The following is a 22,550-nucleotide window of genomic DNA, read 5'->3' as shown; positions in this document are numbered from 1 at the left end:
CGAAAAAATGATACATACATTTTTTGTTGTTCTTGACGAGAACTGTCACTGGTGAAAATAATGTACTGATTTCTGAAACACGTACAAATAGGTGGACAAGAAGAAACTTATGGTCATTTCCGGTTAAACCACAAGTAGTATCAACTCAATGCGTCGTAAAATCCAAGAAAAAGTCACGATGTTTTAATTAAAAATTATAATATTTGTTGAAGTTTCGGTGATTCACAAATTCTAGTCGAGGAGAAAAATAACCGATTTTGTTTAATCGGAGAACTATCCAATAAACGTGAAAAACTTAAGGTTTGTCTCGGTGATAATTTGTTAGCATTTCTTGTGTAAACAACCCATATACGCGATGTGTCATAAATCATCGTCATTGTAAGCAACAGTGTTAAGTAGATGTAAATTGGAATGTATTACACGAAAAAAAAAATCAATAAGAAATGACAAAGTTTTGCGTAATTTTTTTCATTGTATTCAGATTTAGGACGTATACGAAAAATTGAATTGTTTCCGTTTTAGGACATAATTTTTCACTGGGTTTTTGTCACAAGACAAATTTTATTATAACCGAACTATTATTTGAAATGGATCAATTTGAATCAATTTACATTGATAATTTTGTTTATCTGTTACAAAACGCTGCATTGCTAAATGAGCTAAACGAGATTCAAGATTGGAAGTTTGATGTTTCTGCTTGCTACCTTTTTTCTATCCGATAGAATAAATCTATTTTAAATAACAAAGAAAACATTTCAGTATTGAGTTTATTTTGGGGCGAATATATTTGTAGGTTTAACAGAAAATCGATGCGAACAATAAACTACCTGTAAACCGCAAATACCGTTACAACTAATATTTATTAGTTCTAAATTGCGAAGAGATTTTATTTTTAGAGCATATTTAGTACGAGATGGTCACTAACTTTGTGCAGGTTTTTGGTCTCTGTGACTATTTATCGATTGCTGCGCCCACATTATTTATGGAAAATTTTATCAAAGCTTCCACTCTATGTTAGTACTTTTCTAGAGCAAGTCTCGTCTAAAACGGTCCATAATAAAATCTGAGCTTGAAGAAGGTCGGTTTCAGTTGTAATAAAGATTTTATTTTCTACGGAGTACTCTGGAGACTTCGTTTTATTTCCCCAATACTAAAAATTAAAAAAAATATACCAAGACCAAGAAGCTGCAGAGTCGTATAATTTTTTTTTTTTGTTCACGGAGAATCCATTTTTGCAATTTTCAGCCATTTGGCGACGATAAAGGACGCACAGAAAGGTCCAATCCAAGATGCGGACGCCTTCATCACAATGCTTCTGGATTTCAACCACATGGGTGGCTTAATGAGACGCGTCATGACCACGGCTCTGACGAACCCACAAGTGAGTATTGTCACACGTTGTTAACGCTTTCCATTCGCTGATCGCACGCTCCCCTTCCGCAGAAATACCGAGATCTAAACGAGGTGCCGGAAGAGGACGACTCCGAGTACGGCGCCTACGTCACCGAGTCGAGAAAGATCTACGAAGCTGCGGTGGGTTCCTTCCTCAACCCCAAACCGTGTTCGGACGTCTACAAGGACTGTCCCTCGCTTCAGGAGCACCTGGTGCACAAAACCTTCCTGGAGGAGTTGGTTTTCTGGACGGTGATGTTCGAATTCCCCCAGAAAGTCGTCTGTCTGCTGTTGAACATGCTGCCCGATCCCGACTACAAGGAGGCTCTGACCAGGGCTTTCGTGCTTCACTACAGCAGGATCGCCATGATGTTGGAGAGGTCCAGCGATCCAGACACTCTCAGTAATCGAGTGGTTCACGTCAGCGTTCAGTTGTTTTCTAATGAGAGTTTAGCGTTACGTATGACCGAACAGTTGAATTTGTTACACGTGATGGTGGTCAGTCTGAGGCATATGATGAAGAAAATCTTGGTGGAGAATAATGTGCACGGTCAGTTGATACGTCCAGAGACTGTTCGATTTGTTATCAGAGCGGTTTCAGATCCACAAAGAAATTACCATTACGTCGTCGACTGCAGCAAGAGGGTTATGAAGGAGCATTGTTATTGGCCTCTGGTTTCGGATTTGAATAACGTGCTGTCGCACAGACCCGTCGCGCTAAAGTTCATGTCGGACGATATGCTCATAGAGATGTGGTTCGGATTTTTGTCCATGTTTCAAGGTATAGTAATAAGATAAATTGAATAGTGCCCTAAACAGGGTCGTTCCACTTGTTCAAAGATTTGAAGTTTGCTATGCCCATAATGTTAAACGCTAACAATATTAAAAATTGTATTTTTTTGCGTCTTGTCAAAATCATGATAAGAAACTGGCTGTGGGTATAAAGGAAAACTGGAACTCAATAAGCAGGTAATATTACTTAAGCCTTTGCTCGAGCTCTGACAGTAAAGATTTTTACTTGTAAATTAACTTTTTCATCTTTCTGGAAGCTTAATTTTTCCAAGGTCATGATATGGACCGGTAACTCGAAGATTTATTCTTGACAACGTGACTGACGGCTTTTCTGCAAACAGTGAACCTAGAATATGAAAAGACACATTCCAGATTATGGTTTATATTATATTTTTTTCTATATTCGCCATCGTCACGACAGTGTTTACGACTGTGTGTGCACAGACAATTAAACTATAGTAAGACACTTCAATCCCATATAATAATTTGGAATAGCTTCGACAGTGTTGTTCCGCACGCATTTGGCCAAACACTCAATAAACAAACAATAAAAAAATATTTATCAATTGTGACACTTTTCTGAAAAAAATAAAGATGTATTAAAGATATAAGACTTTCTATGAATAAAAAGGTAGGAATTAGTGGCATTTATTAAATTATTAAGTAATTATAGGTAATATCCAATGTTTTCAGTATTGAGAACTCCATAAGAAAAGGGGAAAAATAAAAAAAAACAATTTTTTGGGCAATTTGTGAATCTGCTACGTAATTTAACAAGGTAAAAACTTAAGTGGTGAAACTGACTTCTTAATAAAAAGTTATAGTTTTAGTTTAAAGACAAAAAGAAGCCAAACAGTAGGGTGTGCCCCCGTTAACAAAAAGAGTACAAATATTTGCATACTATGGAGAAAATTGTGAAGGCGATGCAACTCCTCATTTGGACAATTTAGGCATATTTTTTATCTATCGGTAAATTAAAAGTACAAGAAAATGAAAACGAATTATTAACTTGCAATGTTTCTGTGGTGGAAAACAATTTCACTTTTAAAAACCTGTCATTAATGGACACATTTGGACACTCAAAACGTTTTTTAAACTTACTTTATAGTTTTTGTAACAAAAAAAAAAAAAATGTCAAAAGACTTACCTGCAATCTATTTTCATATAATAATATATCAAGGGACAGATATATTGCCGGAAATTTTTTCGAGCAGTCCTGACACACGAGTGTTTGTAGCAAGAAAATTACACGAGGGCGCTAGCCCGAGGGTAATTTTGAGCGACAAATACGAGTGTTGGACTGCAAGAAAAAATTTCTGGCGATATATATCTGTCCCAAGGTATATTCGAAAGAGAATCGCCCGAAAAAACTTTTTTCTACTAGAGTTTGGAAAACTTCAACATTGTAATACTAATTTGAGTTAGGAAAACTGAAAAATTTCCTACTAAGGGCGGAAATAATATTTCAACACTAAAAGTTCAATTTTGGTCGTTTCCTGGGATATGTAACGTAAAAACTGGTATTTAATTGAGACAAAAGCTTAAACGCCTTCACAATTTTTCATTAATAAATTGTTTCTCTATGGTAACGAAAGCAGAACAATTTTGATTTCGCTTTTTAATTTAGAAATAATTAATAGTACATTAAAAATATCCAAATTTTATGTATTTTCCAAACTCCAGTAGAAAAAATCATGTGTGCAATTCGTAGGAAAAGTGTTTTTTCCGTACTCGACGCGTTTTTAATCTCGACTTCGTCTCGATTAAAAATCCCGCATCTCATACAGAAAAAAGTCACTTTTCCTAACTTATTGCACAAATAGCTATTCCCTAGCTTAATTAAATTGTGATTGGTTGCTATTCAAATAATTCGTAGTTGTGATTTGTCAATATAAATCATGTGACATTTGAGGGCGATTCTCAGAATAAAATCTTTAGCTACGTAACCCTTTTTTCAGATCCTTAATATTAAGCTCCAACTAATTCTAACAGAAATTTTATTCTTGTAAGAAGTTTCCGCAACGCGAATGTTCGATAAATATATGGTTATTATAAGAGGCATTTGCCATTTGGTAATTATCAAAATAATCGAAATAGCATAGCAGTAGTGCCAACATACGTGCCATATGTCCACATGTTGCTCTTTACTTACATTGTTATAAATCAGATTTTATTTGATATAAATGCAAGTTTTTTAGATTACATTTTCTGTATTATTTTTCTGCAAGTATTATTACATTACATATATCCAAGGTTCTTTGTTGTTTTCTTAAACTTTTCTTTAATAACTTCTTTAACGTTAAGAATTTTTAACGTATTAAACGACAACGGAAATTTAATTGCTCCACCTTGTAAAGCTGAACTACAGTTTTAAAAGTCAAAAATATTTCTACTGCTGGAACAAATTAGCTGAAAAACTAAACCTTGTGCTATTCTATGTATAACATATTAATCCAGAAAATGGCATTATATGGGTATGGCCTTGGTATGGCACTACTCATAAATATAGTAACTTGTTTTCTCCTCTTAAAAGCTTGTGCAAAGTTCCAAATTTTTTCACGTTTGCTCTATCGTTGTAGAATGAACAGCTGACACACGCCCTATACGAGTATAAGTTCCATAATTTATCGACGTTACTGTTTTATTGAAACAAATTTTCTTGTTCTAGTTGTTCAAACAAGTTTTTGTAAATTTTGAGTACATTCATCGAAAACTGTGACTCACGTTACTCATCAGCGAAAATTATTTTTTGCATTGTTTTTTTTTCATCTTAGCTGCTTTTTTAACATAAATGTAAATATGGTGCCTGGTGAAATTTCTTTTTGCAGTTAATAATCTGTTCCCACGCTTGGCAAAATAATTTGAAAGGATATCAATAATTATTTTTTTTAAACACAATTCTACGGAAAAAACCTGCACAAGTATGCAAGTAGTTACATACTTTAGTGATTTTTTGCGGACAATTAACACCCAAAGATGAAAAATTAAACATTCTGTTTGAACATCCGTCATTTGCATTAAAACAAATCTTATGTAATAACTTAGAGATTTAACTTTTTATGCTCGGGCCCATTAAGTATTTTAGTGTAGCAGAGCTCACGCTGCCTTTGGAATATTTGGGGATAAGTAATTGTCCGATAAATCATTTCAGAAAAATTGTTCTTTATAAATATGATTTTTTAAGTGTGTCTAAAAGGTATAATTAGAATGACGCGGTTACTTAAAAAAGTAAATGCATTAAGCAGATTTACTCCCATTCCAAGAACATAATTACAAGGTAGAAAAATTAACATTCGTAGGTAATACCATAAACCAGATGGTAAATTATAAAGCTACTGTCAGATATACCACAATCTTTTTTTTAGATCTTTATTAATAACCTCGTTTAAAACAATTTTTCAACTGTTCAGACTTTACTGGTAGTTAACCCATGTCGTAGCTAGTAAAGCAAAAACTATAGGCGGATAAAGAGAATTATTCAATCTAATCTGGATCACTCTGCACATAAATTACTACACATGCTATTGGATTAAAATTTGTTTTTTAAATTACTTCTTAAGGAGCGGAGCAAGTTCTTTTAGTCTTCAAACTTGCGTTTCATTTAAATGTTGCAATTTCTTTTGCCTTTCGCCAAGATTTTGTGAATGTTAGCTTTACGTTTCACGTGCTGCCCACCTAGATCCTTGTAATCGGTTCTTCACCAAATCGGAAGAACGACTTGTTTAGAGAAAAAAAGCGTTTCGTTCATTTCAATTTTGGATACTCCTGCCTGCTCATCTCAAGAAATTTCACCACATGCTAATGAAAGTGTATCATTTCAGGAATGAACATAAACCAACGGGAAACGAAAGAACACGTCAAATTCGAACCGAACACCTATTTCGCCGCATTTAGTGCCGAATTGGAGGCAAGCGCCTACCCTATGTGGGCCCTCGTCTCGCATCTGACAGACGCCAGCACCGCCCCACTCACGAGAAAAATGCTTTCGGCGTGTCTGAAAGAATTGCAGCGGTGGTTGGACGCGATCAATTTCATTCACCTGAACACGGTCAGTTTTGGAAATTGTTCCCTTCGAGTCTCGACTAATTTTTTCGATTTTTCTCGCAGAACGATCATCTCCAAGTGTCTTTCCACCTGCCTTTGCACCGCTACTTGTCCGTGTTCCTTTGCCAAGCCGTTGCCAAACAGGGGATCACCTTGGATGAGATTCTGCCGATGGACGAGGACTTCCAAGTGATGATTTTGCATCCGTTGAGAGTTCAGGTAGGTGGCAATTGTTTATGGTGGTGGTGTGACGTAACTGTCGATTGTTTGAGGAAGTGTTTGTTGAGTAATGGAAACAAGTCAGTTGTTTTCAAAATATATTTTCTTTGTTATGTTGAATAATAAACAGTTTATTTATATTTTGACAAGTAAACATTATCGTTGTGTATTACGAATGACAAAATTCGTTTAGATACGGTATGATACACGGTTGTTTATAACATGAATATTATGGGACGTTGAAAATGTGTAGGACAATGTTGTGGAGACAATTTAGAAGTGTTTTCGAAAAAAAAAAATTTTTTTAACATTTTTGAATGAAGTTTTGATAAAAATGCATTTGGAGAATTAGGTAACAAAAGAAAGTGATAAAATATTGGATTCCCAAATGACAATAATATAAAAGGCCAAATGTAAAAATATTTAGATTCATAAGATTGCATTTTAAAAAAATCACATCGATAAATGATTGATAAGAAACTAAAAACTATTATTCCAGATCCAGATTTTTTTTTCATTTTTCCGGTAGTGAATCCAATTACGTTTAGAAATGAAAAAAAATTTCCAACACTCGATTGTGTTTAATTATAATTTCTAGCCATTTAAAAATTTTCGGTGGCGAAAAACACCACTTTTAAAATGTTGAATACTATACATTTTTTCTTACTTGAAAGACAGCTGAATATTTAATTCTAAATATTGCTTCTTTTTGGTCGATACTAGTCTTGCATTTTTTTTTTTTATTTAATCAAGGACTAACCAACGAACCAAATACAAAACAATTTATGGAGCTCTTGCCGAAAACTTTTTAACCTACCGCTCATAAAACAAAAAGAACGAGATTATTTTGAGATTACACAACCAACAAATCGTGAGGACTACTTTACAACCCCGTTTGGGACAAGAAATGTTCGTGAACTGACTCGGGTGCGATTTTATCACCTCTCAGGTAGACGGATTAAGGCTTTTTTCATAAAATATAATTACGTGTCATTAACGTACGCCATTTCTGTGTATTTTCCGAAACAATTTTACCGGAACGTATCATTATTTACCATTAAAAGAACGCTCGAGAAGACCATTAGAAAGTTGTTGTTACGAATAGGTGACGTGATCGTAGAAATTACACCTACCGACAATTCCCAAAATTAAACTGATGAATCGTTTTGGCAATTTTTTCTCTTTTTGTTTACTAAAAATGGTACCGCATTTTTTTGTTCTCTGTAATTTTGTTGACGTCACCGTCAGAACTAATGTGGCATTCAATGAAATGAGTAAAAAAAATTGAATTTGGCAGTTTCGAGTGAGCGATCAAATGTGTGCAACAACCGCCAATGTCAAAACATTTAAAACTGCGAACGAGAGGTCAAACACTCCCTCGTCTGTGAATGCAAATACATAGGTCCACTCTCAAGGTTAATAGGTTCCATTGATATTAATTACCGCCATTTTGAATCCGTATAAATAATTATTCAATTCGTTGGAACATACAAAAATGTGGAGAGGTTAATATACAGAGTAACGCTAATGATAATGACTAAGACATAACTAAATCACAGTATTACATATTTTGAACGTTATAATTAATTATTTTTTTGACGTGGGGAAGAGCGCCCTCAGTTGATGTCGGGTTCCTCCTCAGGGAAGGCGGCCTGCAAATGTTTACTGTAGTCGTAGGTAATGATCTTCGGGGCGATGAAGCCGCCGAAATTCTTGTGTCCCTTGTGGTAGATTCCGGCCCCGCTGAGCGGCACCGGCTGCAGAGAGTCGACGGGTTGGGCGTCCAAGAACGGCACCGTGGTCTGGGCGGCGTCGCGGTCCATGTCCGTGTTGGTGAACTCGACGTATTGGTCGGTTTTCGAGTCGGGGAGCGACGGTGAAGGCGACCTGGTGCTGACGTCGGGATCGGTCAGCTTGACCCGCGTCCTGCAAACAACCAAAATAGGGGTGCGTCACGTTTTCCCGGGGGCATCACTCACAACCGGATCGGCTTGTAAAATCCGTGCCGACTAGAATTGAAGTTGGTCAGAGAGACGAGAGCGAAACCGGTTATTAATCGCGTCCGTCGGCAAATCGAAGTTGGCGGTTTTAAAAGGGACCGGGACTCACCTCGGTTTCTGCAGCGACGAGTCCGTGTTGGGGTTGTCCTTGTACAGGCTCTTGGTGGCGGGGTCGATCAGCTGTCCCGTTTCGAAGTCGAACGGCGTGATGTAAATCTCGAAATTGAGATGCGAACCGATCATCTTGAATCTGACGCCGGTGACTACGTAGCCGTCGTCGGCGACCAAGTCGTCCAGGTCCACGGCGCGCTTCTCCCACGTGAGCGTGTGGTAGTCCTGTCCGTTGATCGTGTTCTTGTCGGTGATCTTGTAGTCTTCGACTGGGACCCAGTGGACGGTGGTCAGGTCGATGTTACCGCGTGGCAGAAGTTTGCCCTCTTGGATCTGCAGGTGGATGATGCGATTGTGCTTGACGAAACGCAGTCCTGTGACGACTCTGAAATGTGACGAGTTGACAAGCGGTCTGAAGAGGCGCGGGCGCGCTCACCTGTTGTTGGATACGTCGGCGATCGTCTGCCTCAGGTTGACGTAGCGGTCGGAGTGGACGCCCTGTTCGTCGCACAGGCAGAAGCAGTAGGAGCAGTGCCAGAAGAGCCACCTCCACCAGCTGTCCACCTTGGTGGTGCCCCGTCGGCAACTCTGCTTCCTCCCCAGGACGCGTCCGTTCTCGTACTCGACGTACTCGTAGCGGCGACTCTGACTGTCCGCGGGGCACACCCACATGTCCGAGTCGACGTACTTGCAGTTGATGATCTTGCCATGGCAGCGTCTCTGCCGCTTGCACCACAGGTTCTGGTAGCAGCCGTGGCTCTTGGTGTAGCTGTATTCGGCGCAGTTCTCCCGACAGGTTCCTTCGGAGTTGAGGTCCACCTCGTTCTGGATGTAGCCTTGCAACAGCTGGGTCACTTCCACGTACGTGTCGCCGGAAATGTGCCTCTTCGGGTCACACTTCCACAAGTCCTTCGACGCCGACTCCATCGCGATTTTCACCGTTTGGATGATCCTGTTGGTGCGCTGTTGGAAGCGTTCCCTTGCGATTTCCGCTTCGGTAGTGAAGTTGCCTTTAACACGACCAAACGATAAGAAAAGTTACCGGCGAATTGGCGATCGGTACCTTCTCCGTAGAGTCGCTTCAGCATGTAGGCGAATTGGATCATGGTGTAGCCTTTGAGTTCGGTCAAGGCGATGGCGTTGTACAAGCTGAAGAGGACCTGTTGGGGGGACTGGTGGGCGTTGCACAACATGTCACCCTCCACCTCCTGCAACAAGAAAGAGGTGCACTTGTGGGCGCCCAAGATCGGAGTTTGCCGTTCTCCCGCACATCAGAAAGAAATGAAGTGTAGAAATGAACCGACCAGATTTTGACATACTGATCGTAGACCTCATTTTTTGACGTTCTCCGCCCAGGACTTTTTCCCGATTTACCTTGGCGGCTTCGTTGAATAGATTTTTTTTCTCGATGATGTAGTGCAGTCTGCCGATGGATTCGTTGATGCTGTTCTTGGGATCGTCCAAGATGGCTCTGCTCAGGTCTATCCAGGCTTGCCTGGGCGAGGGAATCCTGGCGTCTCCCGTTTGCATGCTCTGGAACCTCCTGAAGGTTTCGTACAGAGCGTAGATGCCCCTCAGGTCGGTGTAGGCGTACGCGTACGCCCACACGCCCTCCAACGACTGCAAGCCGTAGTTGACGTCGTGGGGTAGTTTCTTAAAATCGACATTTTAGACATTTCTCCGGCAAGAACCGCCGCCGTCGTACCTCGTGGAGCCTATCGCCGAACTGTTCGAACTCCCTTATCAGTGAGACCTCGGCCAGGTCCGTCTCTTTGACGCGGTTGTCGGTCTGGTCCGCGACGAAATTCCACAGTCGCTGCTCCTGTTCGAGGAACTCGTGGCGCAACTGGTCGACGTCCACCCTTCCCGGTTTCTTGACCCGGGCGCGGGTCAAGATCAGGAAGGAGCACAGAACGAGGAGACGCAGCAGTATCATGTCTTGCCTCGTACTATCTGCAATCAGTTTTGTTTTGGTGTGGCGTAGCTGATACGGCGATCTTTGCGCAACAGGTCGACCCTGATCGCGTTCTTGAAACAACAGATTCGTGGTGGATTTTATTGTGTTATTTTTGGTGGTAACGGAAAAACGGCAACGTTTTTTTGCAAATTGTTGGAGCCAAACCGGAACGCGTGTGTGTCGACTGGCGTAACAGTTAAGCAATGGTGAACGAGAATTTTATTTCCTCATGAAAGTTTTATCGATTATCCGGAACGCAAATCGCCAAGATATTTTCACTGGCTTCATGCTTGTCTATCGGTGGAAATGGACGCATTTTTTGGTGCGTTCGTTTTCTAATTGGATCAAAATTGCGGCTTTCGTTTTTTTTCCAAAGGTCAACGTCACGTCCGGTCGAAAATATGCAAAACCAAGTGACGCAGGTCGATCGAAATCTGGACGACGTGATCGCCGGTGCACCACCTTCCAAGGTCGCCGTTGTTTCGTCCACACTCCTAGATCGTGGTGATTTCTCGACGGATCGATTCGTCGGCGCTTTCGTGACGACAATGGACACCAACAATTTGCAAGAGGTTTTCGCTTTACCGTTCCTCGGGGGTGCTTGAAGGAACGAGCGTCGCACCTGCAACCCGTCGGAATTTCTCTACTACCACAAAGATCGCCTTATCGAAGACACTGCGACACAACGCGACACCGTTTCTGGTCTCCGACTCGTGTCATCCGCCGGATCTTACTGTTATTGTTAACGAGGAATAATTTCACTGCGCCGCGCACCGTCGACCACTCGTTAATGTGGAACTAACAGACAACGACATCTTCTGGTGGAGAGGGCCAGGTCGTGTGGACCTTGGTCTTTCTCTTTTCTCCATCTCGGCAAATGCCAATTTGTTTAGTCATTTTGTCGGGGACGGTCATGCGGTGGCACCTTCCAGGTGTCGCCAATCGTTTACAAGTGGAGCACCACCAAAACATAGTGTCGGGCAGAACGTGCGTGAGGTACGATTTCTTTGCCAATCGGTTCGTTTTAATTGGGCGAATTCCTTGCCGTTTCGGTCGTTAGTTAACACGTTTCGTGGAAGATAAAAGTCACGTTGATAAACGAGCAACAAAATGAGTTTCAAAATTGTCGAAATTATTGTTGGTTTCCAGTAAGTGCTTGTTTGTTGAGGAAATGAGGAACAGATGACGATCGTTTTCAAATTACAGTTTTCATGTTTGAGATTGTCGGGTTGATGATAATGATAAGGACGACCTCGAGTCGGGCAGATTTCGCATTTTTCCCCACTGTTTATCTCGTTTCCTTTCAAACATGTCATTTCCTAGGGACAAGTCATATGAGGACAAAAACAGAAAGCTTTCCGACTTTTGTGGGCTTTGTTGACAATCCAAAATATCAAATGGGCTAAACTTATTTGCTTCCTTCCTCTTTCGTGTTGCGACGAGAATGCAGATAACCTTACCTATTGGGGAATTATTGCAGTTGAACCACTAGAATTATAATGGAGAGAATATAATTCAAGTGTCATGTGATTCCTTTTCAACGATTTGATTGGATGAAATGTAGTAGTAAGAGGATAATGTAAAACAAAAGAATCTGTCAGCTTTTTTTGGTCCGTTTCTAACGGTGACGGTATTCGTCAAATTGGCGCCTCTTTGTGGATTTAAATGTTCTTCATTTATTCAGATAAACATAAATTCCTGACGTGATTAATAATCGATGATATGACTCGTGAAGCCGAAACTGCACATTCTACAGGTCGGTTTCACTCGTAGATTGCATCGATGATAATCATACCAACTGATCTATTAATACATAATAGAATATTTTTTACCATTGGAAGTCAAAAAGACGTGAGGTTTTTAAATAATAAGAATATAATTCTCTCGACAGTTGTTAAAATGGCATCATCAATCGTTTTATGCACTGTAAGTGAATTTCTTTGTTTGCGTTTATGACATTTTTGCGATTGTGTTTTCATGCGATCACGATTGATAAAGTAGCGAAATGTGTTTCTCTGGTTGCCAACCAGAATTTTAATTATTTTTTGTGATAGGTAATTAACATTTTCAGATTTTAGGCAAAATGTGAAGCATTCATGCATTGGAATGTTTTACATACATACTTTGTTGTGCAAATTATGTAGTAGCGCGGTATGGTAATATTTTCCAAAATCCTATCTGCATTATCTTACATGCGTTTAAATTGGTTGATAGGAACACACTGTTTGAAAAAGTTAGATATGTACTTGCTTTTCATGTGCACCTCTGCCAAAAAGTGCCTTTTGTCCTCGCCTGTTTAAGCCTCGGCTGCGCCTCAGTCAGAAAACTCAGATTCAGACGAAAAGGATGTCCTTTTTGGCCTTGATGCACAAATAATTATTAATCTTGTTCTGGTGGAGGCGACCGAGTATTTTTTTTATACAGTTTTGAGTACAAAGCTCTCGGATGTCCTTTTTGCACTATTCGTACATTGCCAAAATTTGAATTTTAAAAAAGAATCATCAAATAAGAGTTCCGAAAACAACTGTCAGAATAAATTCCAATTGATATTTGGTGGTTTTGGAATCCCATTTCACGTGTAAGAACATTTAGAAATCATTACCAAAAAGTTTCACTTTTCATACAATGCTGTGCATTTTTCCCGGCCCTATGATTGCTCACTTGTACTTAGGTTCAAAATTGCCAAGAAAAGATTTTTTTTCCCTACAATGTATTCGAATTTGTTCGCTCTTACTGTTGGCACATCCCATCTTAATTTCTCGCACTTTTTAGTGTTCAACTAAATTTTTGACTTTTACAGTAATCACTAATCAGTGAAAATTAAAGTCTTCCAAAGTTATCGTCTTCAAAAATTAATTACCAACAACTAAAATATTACAGTAGAATAATTAAGAAACCTGTAATATGTGTAGTGGTCATGCTGGACTAAATAAAATTGTCAAAAAGACCTCATCGGAAGAATTCTTCTCATCTGCTTGGTGTTTCCACAATCGTGAGTTGTGTGACTATCAAGTTGGCCGAGCACATTTTTTTTGGAATTTGAGTCATGCATTTTATTTGAGATTTGTAATCAAGACAGATAGCGAAGTGGTTTCGCATCCGGACAGTGAAATCTGCCCAGAAACGACAAAATTCGGTTTAGAATGAATTTAACTGCATTTATCCGCTCGTATTACAACACTACACAGTGATTAATAAAATTTCCGGTTGGTGTTACACCCAATTCTTCGTTGTTTGAAGAATGCAATTAACTCTTCATAGTTGATACGTTATACATTGAAGTACGACCGTCAGCTTGTAGTTTGGTTGTTGTGTTAAGACCCGTTATTGCCAAAACACTTGCTTTAACACTTTTAAACTCATCGTCTTTGGGTAATATCGTTCAATTTGTTTACACATCTTAGATGTGTGTGTGTGGCACAGCAGGCAATAACCTCAGAAGCAAATGTGAATCATCAGGCCAACCCCACAGGTGTCCATCAATTATCACACTCTCTAGAAGTGAATCATCTTCGCAGAAGACCCAAAGACAAAGATCTAACCCATTTTTTGCTCATATCCGTTAATTATAACGTCATCTAATGGAGTCAACGTCCTCGGAAACCTTACCTTGAGACTTTTGGATAGTAGCTGGAGAATACCCCTGTCGTTGATACCCTTCCCCGAGGGCACCACGTACGTGTAGATCGTTTCGATCATCCCCCTGACCGAGCTGGGGTCGTGGGAGACCACGTTGTCGGCGTAATCCTTCAACGTGGACTTCTCCAAGTAGTCGCGGTGCGTCGTGTACTTCTGCATCGTCTGGAAAGAGTTGCCGACCAAATCGTGGTAGTTGAGGAGATCGTTGAGTCGCAGCTCGAGTCGGATGCGTTCCGGGAGGTTGTTCAACATCATGGAAATGGTGTTGGTACCTTCACAAGAAAAAAAAGCTAAATCGGGGAAGTCCCAGTTTTTGCGCGTGGACATACCGACGGCCTCGACTTGGGCGCTAAGTTGGTTCAGTTTGCTGTTGATGAGGTCGATCTTGCCGAAGAGCTTCCTCTCGGTCTTGTCCAGCAGGGGGAAGGGCACGTCGGCGTACTCAACTTGGCCCTCGATGATGTTCCACGCTTTCGCTATCCATATCACGACGTCCTTGGCGACGCCGACGACGTCGAGGGCGTCGTGGATGCCGAAAGACGCGACTGGTGAAAGTGCGACGGTTGCCAACACGAAAACACAAAGAAAACGCATCGTGCCGGACGTGTCGTCGGTGATGGTTTTGGGATGGACGGAGGACGGACCGCGTAACTAATTCGAAACTAAACGGTCCATTCACTTGTGTTTGTATATGTGAGTCGTCAAAAGAGACGGTTGGAGGATGCCATATGTTCGAGACTGGATGGTCCCCCACTACTAGTGGCGCTCAGCTGTTTGTAGTTTGCTCGTCTTTTGTTTTGAAGGGGGGAGTTGCAACACGATAGTTTGATTTAGTAACCAGATCTTCAAGGATATGGGTGTTTTGTTGGTTGCCAATTCTAAGAAGAAACAGTAGTACCGTTCTTCCTGTCTCTTCGTGTGTACGGGGAAATTTTAACAATTTTGCAGGAACTGAACTTAGTGGCCAAGATGTGATTATTTGTGGATCAGTTTAAAAATATGTAAAATATTCTTGTAATGTTATGCTGCTGAATTACCAACAAGTAAAGATATTAGGTATTATAGGATGGAATAATTTTTTTTATCATGATTTTATTGCTTTTTATCAAGTGAAAAATAGTAAACAATTTTTTCATTACTGGATCATAAATGTTTCGTACATTGAACATTAAAACACCATTTTTACCTATCTGCAACGGTTTGCAAATTTGGAACATCGGGACGTGATCTCCCCACTTCTTTTATAAATAATTTGTCTTGATAATTCAATAAATTAAAAGCGTACGTCAGTAAGCATTCTACCTACACGATCTTAACAATTTTGAATTTCATTTCTATCCATTTTATTATTAATAATTATGTTAAGTTTAAATGTTTGAAATAATTAATACCACCGACATCACTGACAGCTTTTTAATTGTCTTGGAGTGTTTGGTTTGAAATCTGATGCACACGCATTTGATGGGTATTTAAATGTATGTACCGATGCATTTATTTAAAACACTTGCTGTTGCAAACTTCCAGGTGAATCTCGTCTGGATAAAGCATTTTGATCAGCTGGCGGAGGCAAGGACAGAGCCTACCTCCGGCCATGTTTACACGCAATGTAGAACGATACAATTGGACGCGTTAATACGTTCCTACTTCAGAAATTAAAAAACCATTAAAATTATTGCATTTATTTGTTTTAAACGTTGCAGTATTTAGGTCATGTTCGCGAAATATGCGTACGAAAACAAATCTACATAACTACATTTAATAAAGAAACAAAACAAGGAGGTAACAAAAAAACAAACGAAAGTGAAACCTTTTTATTTATGAAGCGCAGTTGTAACTTCTCATGACATTCAAAAAGAACAGCAGTAATTATAAAAAAAAAAAACAAACGAAAGTGAAACCATTTTATTCATCAAATGCAATACGAAGAGAATAAAAACATTCAGTTCATGCGATTCCTGTTCAAAAAAGTTTTCAGATTTATAAAATTGCATTCAACGTGAACGACACGTCAAAATAAAGGAGGGACAAGTGGGAATTTTGCAAATTCCAAGAAACTTTATTTAGAAAAGTTGTTTTAATTGATGAGTACTATTACCAGTTGAAATAAGTGAACTTTTTTCTGTTATGCTCTGTATATTTAAGGGAATTTTTTGTGCTTTTTTTTGGGGGGGGGGGAGCCACTGCCTCCCTTGCCGCCCCTGACGAGCCGCCGCTACTGGTGCAAGATATTAGTTTAGTGTAGCAAGAAGTAGAGATTTTGTTAACACCTAAACATTAACACTTTCTTGCTTTAGCAACAATGAAAATGGTTCAAAATGGTTATATTACTTTATTCCCTGAAGTATGATACATTTTTATACTTAATATCTTATTTATTACTGACATAATTCAACTGTGATGAGTGGGTATATTTAGTGTTGATCTTCAAGAATGAACACCTTACAAAATATCCCAATGCTCTAAATCGGGAAACGTTGGTAGTTCCTATTCGATGTAGAGTTTAAAGATAATAATCAATAGATTTGTTCAGGCTGAAAGAAAGGCTTAAAAAAATCAACCGGAAGGTTTCCAGAATCTGAGGTAGCTGTTGAGAATTAAAGCAATGACTAGAGAACAAACTTAGGAACATTTGACAATACATATTTTGATATTTTAAAGACCAACTGTTTAATTGACTACATGAATAAATTACACGTTACTGCTACAATATTGGCCAGAACGTGTGGCAAAACATTTTTGAAAATAAGCGAAAAAGAGCAATCAAGTGTCTGGAACAGAGCAGTGAACATTTTGCCTTGAAAACAATACATTTAGTAGTTTTTGTGTTATATTATTGTTTTGAAAGACTGAATTTGTCGTAGGATGATTTGATTTAAATATTAGGTATCATCTTGAAGTCTTTTCCTTTAGTATATCTATAGTTACGTCGTGTTACTCTTTTACATTATTGGTGGCAAATTGGATAGACGTAGAAAACGTTGTACAATTATATAACATCGCGTAATATTTGAGTATCGTCGTTTTTCCTTCAGAAAATCGGTTGCAAATGGTTGGCGAAATTGTAAGTGAAGATTTTTGGCGCAATAAAGCCCCCGGAACCACTCCGCCCCTTGTGATAAATCCCGATTCCGGAGAGGGGAACCGTAGCCGTCACCGGTTGAGCATCGAAAAACGGCACAGTGGTCTGTCCTGCGTCCTTCACGAAGTCGGTGTGGCCAAACCGGACGAATTTCCTGACGGTGTGGTCGGTCGAAGGCAGCATGAAACGAGTGGGAATGTCAGGTCTGTCCAGGACGAGTTCCTTGCCGAAACTCCCGAACCTGAAAAATTCCCATTCCGATTTCGACCATTCGTGGTAAACGACTGACTGTTTACCTATTGCGCAGCGCCGCGTTCTGGCTCTCCTTGAAGACTCTCAAAGCTCGAGGGTTCAACAGTTCTCCCGTGGTAAAATTAAACGGCGTCACTAGAATTTCCAAGTTGAGGCTCGAGCTGTATCTGAATCTGACACCTGTCGGATAATCGTTGGTTTGTCGGTTCTGATTGGTCGTCTTACCCGTGACCACCGTCCCTTTGTTGGTTCTGACTGGATCCAAATCTACACTCCTCTTCTCCCAGGTGAGGGCGTGATAGTCGATTCCAGAAGAAGCGTCTGGGCCGGAGTCGTGGACGGGCAGCCAACGGATCGTAGTGACGTCGATCTGTCCCTCGGGAAGGAGTCGACCCTCTTGCACTTGCAGGTGGACGATTCTGTTTCGCTTGACGAAACGCACACCTGTCACAACTCTTAGACTGACGTCAGAAGCGTGTCTTGTTTGGGAGGTTGGACGCACCTGTTGTCGCTTCGGTTGGTTATGATCTCGCGTAGGCTCACGTATCTGTCCGAAGAATCGAGTTTTTCCTCGCACAAACAGAAGTGGGGGGAACAGTCGAGGTTTTTCTCGTATCTGGTGCAGGAGTTAGTGTTGCAGTTCTCGACGAATCCCAAAACCGTCCCGTTTTTGAATTCTACGTGGTTGTATCTTCTGCCACTCTCGGTCATGTTCTGAAAAATTCTCTGTAGAAAACCACACCACTATCAAGACAATTACCGATGGATACACAGTAAGGAGAAAATCGATCGAATGACAGTTGACAATTTTTGGGCATTCAGGTTGTTCAGCCCAACTGGTCTTGCTGCAATCTTTTCTCTTGTCGTTTTTCTCACCGTGGATGTAACCGTGAAGAAAATTGGTCACTTCGATGTAAGTTTTGCCTATAATCGACTTCGCTTGACCCTTTGTTTGCACAAAATGTAATTCAAATTCTGATTCTTTTTATCGACACATAATTTGTACCTGGGACGTGTTGCTGAGGGTCGCATCTCCACAGTTCCGAGGACGCTTGTGTGATGTACGGTTTAAAAGTGTTGACTATTTCGGTGATTTGATTTTTAAATTTCTCGTGTGTGGCTTGGATTTCTTTCGTAAAATTTCCTTCAAAATCAAAAGAAAACAATTTAAGACGACCGAATCGTATTGTTGCAAGAGAAGGAGCGATAGTAACGATAGTAACGCACCTTGATCTCGGAAAACCTTAATGGTGTAGGCAAATTGTTCCAAGACAAAATTTTTCACATTGGTCAGCAGAATGTCGTTGAGGAAATTGTACAACATCTGCTGCGAAGAGTGGTGTTCGTAACAGAACATAGATCCAGTTATGGGCTGTTTTAAAACGAGACAATGATTTATTTTAATGTGGATTGTTGATCACAAACTTACCTTCAACAGTTCATGGAGAGGTTGCAAAAAGTCTTTGGCAACAACGTAGTTCTTCAACTCGTTCATGTAGTAAGACGTGGAGTTCCCTGGCGAAACAATTCTCTTGACGAATTCCATTATGGTCGAATTTTTGTCCTCAAGATATTTTGACAATTCTTCGTAATTATCGTCCACAAAATCTTTCATGGTTTGAAGTTTGTTCATGTTCAACATGAACCAGTCTTCTTCCGACAAGGTTGTCAACATTCTGTCGGGAGATATGAGGATGTTGTCTAGTTTCTGGTCTATGTCGTTTACTTTCTTTAGTAAACGTTCAGTTCTCGCGAAGATATTTTGCTTGTCGAAAGTGTTATTGTTGACCATTTCCCACAGTTCCAATTGTTCGGTGCTCATCTCCACGATGAAGTTTCGTATTTCTGAAATGGTGACGAATTGTGGCGGTTCAACAACTGCAAAATGTGGAATTTTAATCGCAGTTGTGATCGTCATCTTTGTTAACGAAAATTACTGGAACACGTTCCAACGGTGGGAGTCCATTTTTTGTCTTGACAAGAGGTTCGGTTGTTTCCATCTACGACGTACCCGTCATCGCATTCTACGTCCAGAGTGGTACCGGCTGGTACTGACATTCCCGGCAACAAGGATCCGTTCTCAGTTGACCATCGCCCAAAATTGGGATGTTCCGGCAGAACACACCTACTCCTAAAAGAGCTGGAAAGATTGATTTTGTTTTCAATATCTACACCTACTTCGTTATTGTTGAAGTATCTGTTGTCACACATCTGGAAAAATCTGACTTGGAAATAAGTAATCCTTCAGAGCCAAGTCTAAACCAGAAATAAAAATAATATGATGGCGAATTCTTGCTAAACGAGCTGACAGAAGTACTTTTGGAAGCTGACAAAGACTTACGGTGGGTACTGAGTGAGTTTGTCAGACACGAAGTCGATGTAATCAGCAAATAAAGTGTAGACATTGTACTGACTGCTGTCACATTCCCCCCCTCCGGTTTCTGAAAGTACTCCTAGACTCGCGACCGCAGCGATGTGGTACCTGTTCTCGAATTTGACAACCAGTCCACCACCGCTGTCACCTTGGCACAAGGACATACCTAAAATCACCTCGGGTACTATCTTTGGATGTTCTTTTTCTGCGAGATTAATTACCGCTTTTCAAGAATCCCGCGCACAGCTTGTCGTCGGTGAGGAACTGAATGAAGTTTTCTGGTACGTTCCTGTAACAGTCGTCCTCGTTGACCAGAGGAACGGTTAAACTTTTTAGGTTGTCTGACAGTTGTTTTGCATTTTGACTGGTGTACCCCCAACCCGTCACCTGTGAACAATTGAGACAGGAAAGGGATTAAAGTTTTTTCGCACTTACGTATCCCATTTGCCCTCTTCTTGGATTCGATATTGCATGTTGGTACGTGTTGGTCCAGTCGACGCACACGGGTTGGACTCTGGTGGAAAATTCAAGAGTTTTGCTCGTCACTATCACTGCAATATCACCGACGTAGTTTTGAACATCGGCTTTGTATTTCTTCGGTACGAACATGTCGCTTATCTGAAATGCAAATTCATTTGTTTTGTGCAAATCGTGTGTATTCGAGTGTACAGTAGAGTACTGGGTCTCGAAGTCGCGAGGATCGTTGTATTGTTGGTAGTACTTGCCCACAGCAACTTCGAAATCTTCTTTAGGTTTCAGCCTCCACGACTGGGGGGACTCAGTTATGCAATGTGCAGCTGTAAATTAGAGTCGTAGATTATTTTGTCTTAAATTTTGCAAAACTCGCCTGTCAAAATGAGTCGGTCGCTCAAGACGGTACCACCGCAGATCAGCTTTTTTGTTTTGGAGTCATAAATGGCCGCTTGCCACGGGAAGTCACCTTTTTTGACGTCCGTTCCCTTGATTATTGTGGATTCCGGTGGATTTCTGCTGCCGCACACTGCAAGCAATGTTTTTTCGATTAGGTCGAATCGTACTTTTACGGATTGAATGGTACCCACCTGGAACGCACGAAGGGATATTTTCAACCCAAATACCGTTGATGCAGACAGCCGAGTCCTTCTTGTTCTTGTTTGGTACTTCGTAAGGGTGGTGGCAACTGAATTTGGTGGTGGTACCGTTAAGAGCGTTGGTACAATTCACTGGTCTCCCATCCAGATCGCATTCGGGGAAAACGAATGGTGAGCGTATCGGAGGACATGTTTCTGAAGAGAAGGAAAATGTAGTTTTCGTGCCCGAAATGGTCAGGAAATGTGGTACTTAAACACGTTCCAAGAGCTGGAGTCCAGGATGTTTTGGCACATACAGTGGTATTTTCACCAAACAGTGTGTATTCATCGTTGCAATGTATAGTCAGTTTTGTATTTTCTGGTACCAGAGTTCCCGGTGAAAAGTCGCCGACATCTGCTGTCGTTGACCAGTTGCCGTTAGAAGGGTTTAGGGGCAAACGGCAATAATCTCTTAAAAATATCTAAAGTCATTGTTTGAAACAATTTATTGTTCAGAATTAATCTAAATTGATTTTGCAATATGTATTTCAGAATTTTTGTCAAAAAAGCAATGTGGAAACGTTTTGGATCGGTATTAAGAACAAAATTTTCTACTTAAACAATATTTATTTCAATTTTTCACCAAATATCTTAGCACGACCTCTTAATAATAAATACATTAAAACGGTTATCGATCTTTGTTTTTTTTACTATGTATTTTATAATTTGTTGCTAACCCACGATTATTACGTTTGTTTGCTTTTTTAAACGAAGTAATTCGGCTTTTTATTATTTTTTTACAACCGTCAGGAGACATGATAAATCTTGATAAGTTAGATGGAATCATAATTATTTATATGAATACCTTGTGATGTTATTTCTGATTTCACGACTTATCCTCTTGTTTCTTGTTGTAACGATGGCATTCTCTTCAACAATCACTTGTGTAACTGAAAAGAATAATTTCGATTGAATATGACATTTTAATATTACTTTTATAAGTGTACTTACTAATTATCACGCAGAATAATTTAGGTAAATTCATTAACTCGGGCATTTTTCTGGAATTGTGTTTATCGGTTCCGCGATCCAAGTAATCGAGGATATGCTCACTTATTACTTTGTGGTGCTTGAAATATATTCAAAAAAACTTAATGATTTGTTAGATTATGAGATCAAATGTCATTTTATTTATAATTTAATGAACTTTTAACCAGAATTGCGCATTACAGACCACAGGTTTAAAACAATAAAACAGAGTTTTGTTTTTCTTTTTAAATTAAACTAAAATTCAAAATGGTTAAATTTTTTTAACAATATCGAGTGATTAATAAAAATTATTTATTAAAATTTAACATAAAATAACATTTTTAATTTACAATGCGAAAATTTCCGATAATAATGCGGAATCTGGAAAAGTGCCACGAATGCTTGCTTGCAGCGTTTCCACGTTGAATGGCAAGGGAAATCCTCTCAAAAAGGAATTTCTTAGATTTTGAATCCCCTGATTCCGCGATAAGTCGGTCTCCGATGACATTAATGAAATCTATTGTTTCTTTGCACCAAGGGCCTAAGGTTTCAAAGGCTAAACCTTTAAATATGTAGTTTGACGAAATAATTGAACGATATTTGTTATGTTTGC

At 39.8% G+C, this 22,550-nt stretch overlaps 2 protein-coding genes across 4 annotated transcripts in view; one reads left to right on the top strand and one right to left on the bottom strand.

The window, feature by feature from the left end:
• Ubr3 (Ubr3 ubiquitin ligase) overlaps positions 1 to 22,550 on the top strand; it is a 50,841-nt gene that overhangs the window by 20,211 nt on the left and 8,080 nt on the right. For all 3 annotated transcript variants that reach the window (XM_069059377.1, XM_069059378.1, XM_069059379.1), the window contains exons 4-8: positions 1,246 to 1,381; positions 1,444 to 1,942; positions 1,994 to 2,173; positions 6,006 to 6,232; positions 6,292 to 6,447. In XM_069059377.1, coding sequence (XP_068915478.1) covers positions 1,246 to 1,381; positions 1,444 to 1,942; positions 1,994 to 2,173; positions 6,006 to 6,232; positions 6,292 to 6,447 — 1,198 coding nt within the window. The remainder of the gene's footprint in view (positions 1 to 1,245; positions 1,382 to 1,443; positions 1,943 to 1,993; positions 2,174 to 6,005; positions 6,233 to 6,291; positions 6,448 to 22,550) is intronic.
• LOC138137842 (uncharacterized) lies at positions 6,533 to 22,077 on the bottom strand. Its single transcript, XM_069057414.1, has 25 exons — positions 21,920 to 22,077; positions 21,774 to 21,858; positions 21,180 to 21,379; positions 20,921 to 21,124; positions 20,707 to 20,859; positions 20,529 to 20,656; positions 20,295 to 20,477; positions 20,081 to 20,246; positions 19,827 to 20,025; positions 19,664 to 19,741; positions 19,423 to 19,625; positions 18,915 to 19,363; positions 18,713 to 18,857; positions 18,492 to 18,629; positions 18,246 to 18,409; positions 17,988 to 18,199; positions 17,711 to 17,940; positions 17,530 to 17,665; positions 17,189 to 17,474; positions 14,484 to 14,805; positions 14,125 to 14,426; positions 9,622 to 9,766; positions 8,995 to 9,568; positions 8,557 to 8,943; positions 6,533 to 8,373 (listed from the first exon to the last, which is right to left on the bottom strand). The coding sequence occupies exons 1-25, from the start codon at positions 21,963 to 21,965 to the stop codon at positions 8,064 to 8,066; spliced, it is 5,445 nt and encodes a 1,814-aa protein (XP_068913515.1). The 5' UTR covers positions 21,966 to 22,077; the 3' UTR covers positions 6,533 to 8,063.

This window comes from Tenebrio molitor, chromosome 9 (genome assembly GCF_963966145.1).
Source record: "Tenebrio molitor chromosome 9, icTenMoli1.1, whole genome shotgun sequence".
NCBI classification, from domain to species: Eukaryota; Metazoa; Arthropoda; class Insecta; order Coleoptera; family Tenebrionidae; genus Tenebrio; species Tenebrio molitor.
Note: the sequence above shows the minus strand (reverse complement) of the source record. Positions and strands in the feature narration are given on the sequence as shown.